Source organism: Etheostoma spectabile, chromosome 6, assembly GCF_008692095.1.
Source record: "Etheostoma spectabile isolate EspeVRDwgs_2016 chromosome 6, UIUC_Espe_1.0, whole genome shotgun sequence".
In the NCBI taxonomy this organism is placed as follows: Eukaryota; Metazoa; Chordata; class Actinopteri; order Perciformes; family Percidae; genus Etheostoma; species Etheostoma spectabile.
Genome location: NC_045738.1, coordinates 20309046 through 20311336, shown reverse-complemented (window position 1 = coordinate 20311336; position 2291 = coordinate 20309046). Strand labels below are relative to the sequence as shown.

The 2291-nt window shown below is 44.4% G+C and overlaps 1 protein-coding gene across 1 annotated transcript in view; it reads right to left on the bottom strand.

Annotated features, from left to right (window-relative positions):
- The window catches only part of bbs9 (Bardet-Biedl syndrome 9), a 186087-nt gene that overhangs the window by 84480 nt on the left and 99316 nt on the right, over nt 1-2291 (bottom strand). The window contains 1 exon segment of the mRNA XM_032517504.1: nt 925-1107. Within this exon segment, the coding sequence (XP_032373395.1) occupies nt 925-1107 (183 nt within the window).

The window sequence follows — 2291 nt, the reverse complement described above, 5'->3', positions numbered from 1 at the left end:
ACACACACACACACACACACACTTATAAACAGTCCCCTGAGGCTCAACAACTGACCTTCTAAACATATTCCGGTCTAAAGTGTGTGTATGTGTGTCCGTTTGTGTGTCCGTTTGTGTGTGTGTGTGTGTGTGTGTGTGTGTGTGTGTGTGTGTGAACACTGTAAAAATATATTTTATGTACTGTTGTTTATAAAGAGAAGATGTTTGTGTGTGTGTGTGTGTGTGTGTGTGTGTGTGTAGGCTGTCAGAGGAGGATGGAAATAGACTTAGTGGTAATGAGAGGTTGAGGGGATTGATCACAGCTATGGAAAAACTAAAACGCACACACACAAACACACTCTCAGAGTCTCTATGGGGTGAGAAATCTTTCGTGGTGGAGGAGCTCTGTCAACACGGCTGTTTATACGGTGCTGAGTCCCCTGCAGCACGCGCACACGCACACAGTATGACTCAGATGCTGATTAAAGAGCGAATATGTCATCTATTCAAATAGAGGCCTATTGTGACCTTGACCTCTGTGTATTTTTTTGTGTGCATTGTCTGTCTCACACACACACACAGACACACACAGACAGACACACACCAGGCGCAGAGTAATCCATATGGGTTTAAGAGTTAGCAGTACAACATAGGTGCATGTGTGCGCTCACGAGTGCATGAGATCAACGTTGCCCAACATCTGACAGGTGAGTGTTGAGTGGCAGAGAGTTAGTGTGTGATTGAGAATGTGTGTGTGTGCGTGCGCGTGTATTCCTCAGGTACCAGAAGTACTTCATGTATTTTTAAAAATTGTGTGTTTAAGCGGCGGCTGCCTTCACGGATCATGCTGCAGATGGATGGACAGACACAGACATCTCAATGGCCTCCTGTGTGAGCGTGTGAGCGTGTGAGCGTGTGTGTGTGTGTGTGTGTGTGTGTGTGTACCAGCTGTGGCGTGTCCTGCAGCAATGGCAGCAGCGTGGCCTCCAGGATGGCCGTCTGGTCGGGGGTCAGGCCCTGCGACAGCGACAGCAGCAGCACCAGGAGGTGCGTGGCGCTCCGCAGGCGGACAAACGCCTCCTCCAGCTGTGCACGGTTTTCCTCCGCAGCCTCCGCCAGCGCCATCACCTGGGGGAAGAAGGAGTCAGTGAATGTCTCACACTAATCACATAAAAACATTCTCATTATTCCGAGGACTTTTGGGACTTATCTTCTTAAAAGCTGAGCTTGACAATTCATTTGTGACATTTGTAACAAAACAATTTCCTCTCAACGTGGAGAATAACTGAAAAAAAGTGCAGACACTTGTTGTTGAGAGGAGAATTACAGCGTATAACAGTATACAGATGCTAATTAATAGTGTTTTAAAGCCAGTGGGAAGTCCCCCTTTGCAGAAGAAAGGAGGACAGCTGTTCACTGCTCTTGTGCCACTTTGTTCTGACGAAACAGGTGTTCTCAATAGTAAGAATTAAAGTTCAGAAGCCAAACCTAAACGTGTTGTTTCGACCATGTTGTGTTGACCATCTCTTCGCGGCCTTGAAAATGAAGCGTGAGAACTAAAGAACATTTGCTGCGGGCTATTTCACTGATTAAAGACTGAATGAAACGTTGCACATGCTCCCTCATTTAATAAAAAGAAGGCATTCATCATTAGAGATATTACATACAAAATACACCCCCCTATTGGAAATACAGTGTCTAACAAATCATGAATCCTCCTTTGGTTCTGAGGTTCTGGGCGTCTACAACACACCCATTTATCCCACAAGACTCAGAGACCGACTGCACAACCTGTGTAAACAGTTTCACGAGCATCAAGTCCACAGCTCCTCCATTGCTGTCATAAAAACATGTTTTTAAAACGTGTGGTCACCGGAGACCAGAGTTCAACACTGGATTTCCTGCTGTTACATTAAGACCTCAAAACTCATTACACGTTTGAATAAAAAAAGTTAAACTAATGTTTGGGAATGTCAAGTTCTCTGTGGATGCAAGGTCAAAACAAAAGATGTACCACAACAAAAATCATTGTTCACACTATTTTACACACTTTGTTTTAGGTTAATTTCACTAAACCACATCACAAGCTCTATTTTGATTTGAACCATCATTTTCATGCGTTATCCTAACATTGTACACACCACGTTAATTGCTTGGATCTGGAAACATGAAGAAAACAAACCGACAGTTAAGCCAGATCATCTAAACCACTTTGTTTGGAAGTGAAATTGAACGTAAGCACACCTGTGGCCTTGACCAACTGCCATGCTTCGTTTGTTTGCAAGCCATGATGTCTCTCTCTCTCTCTCTCT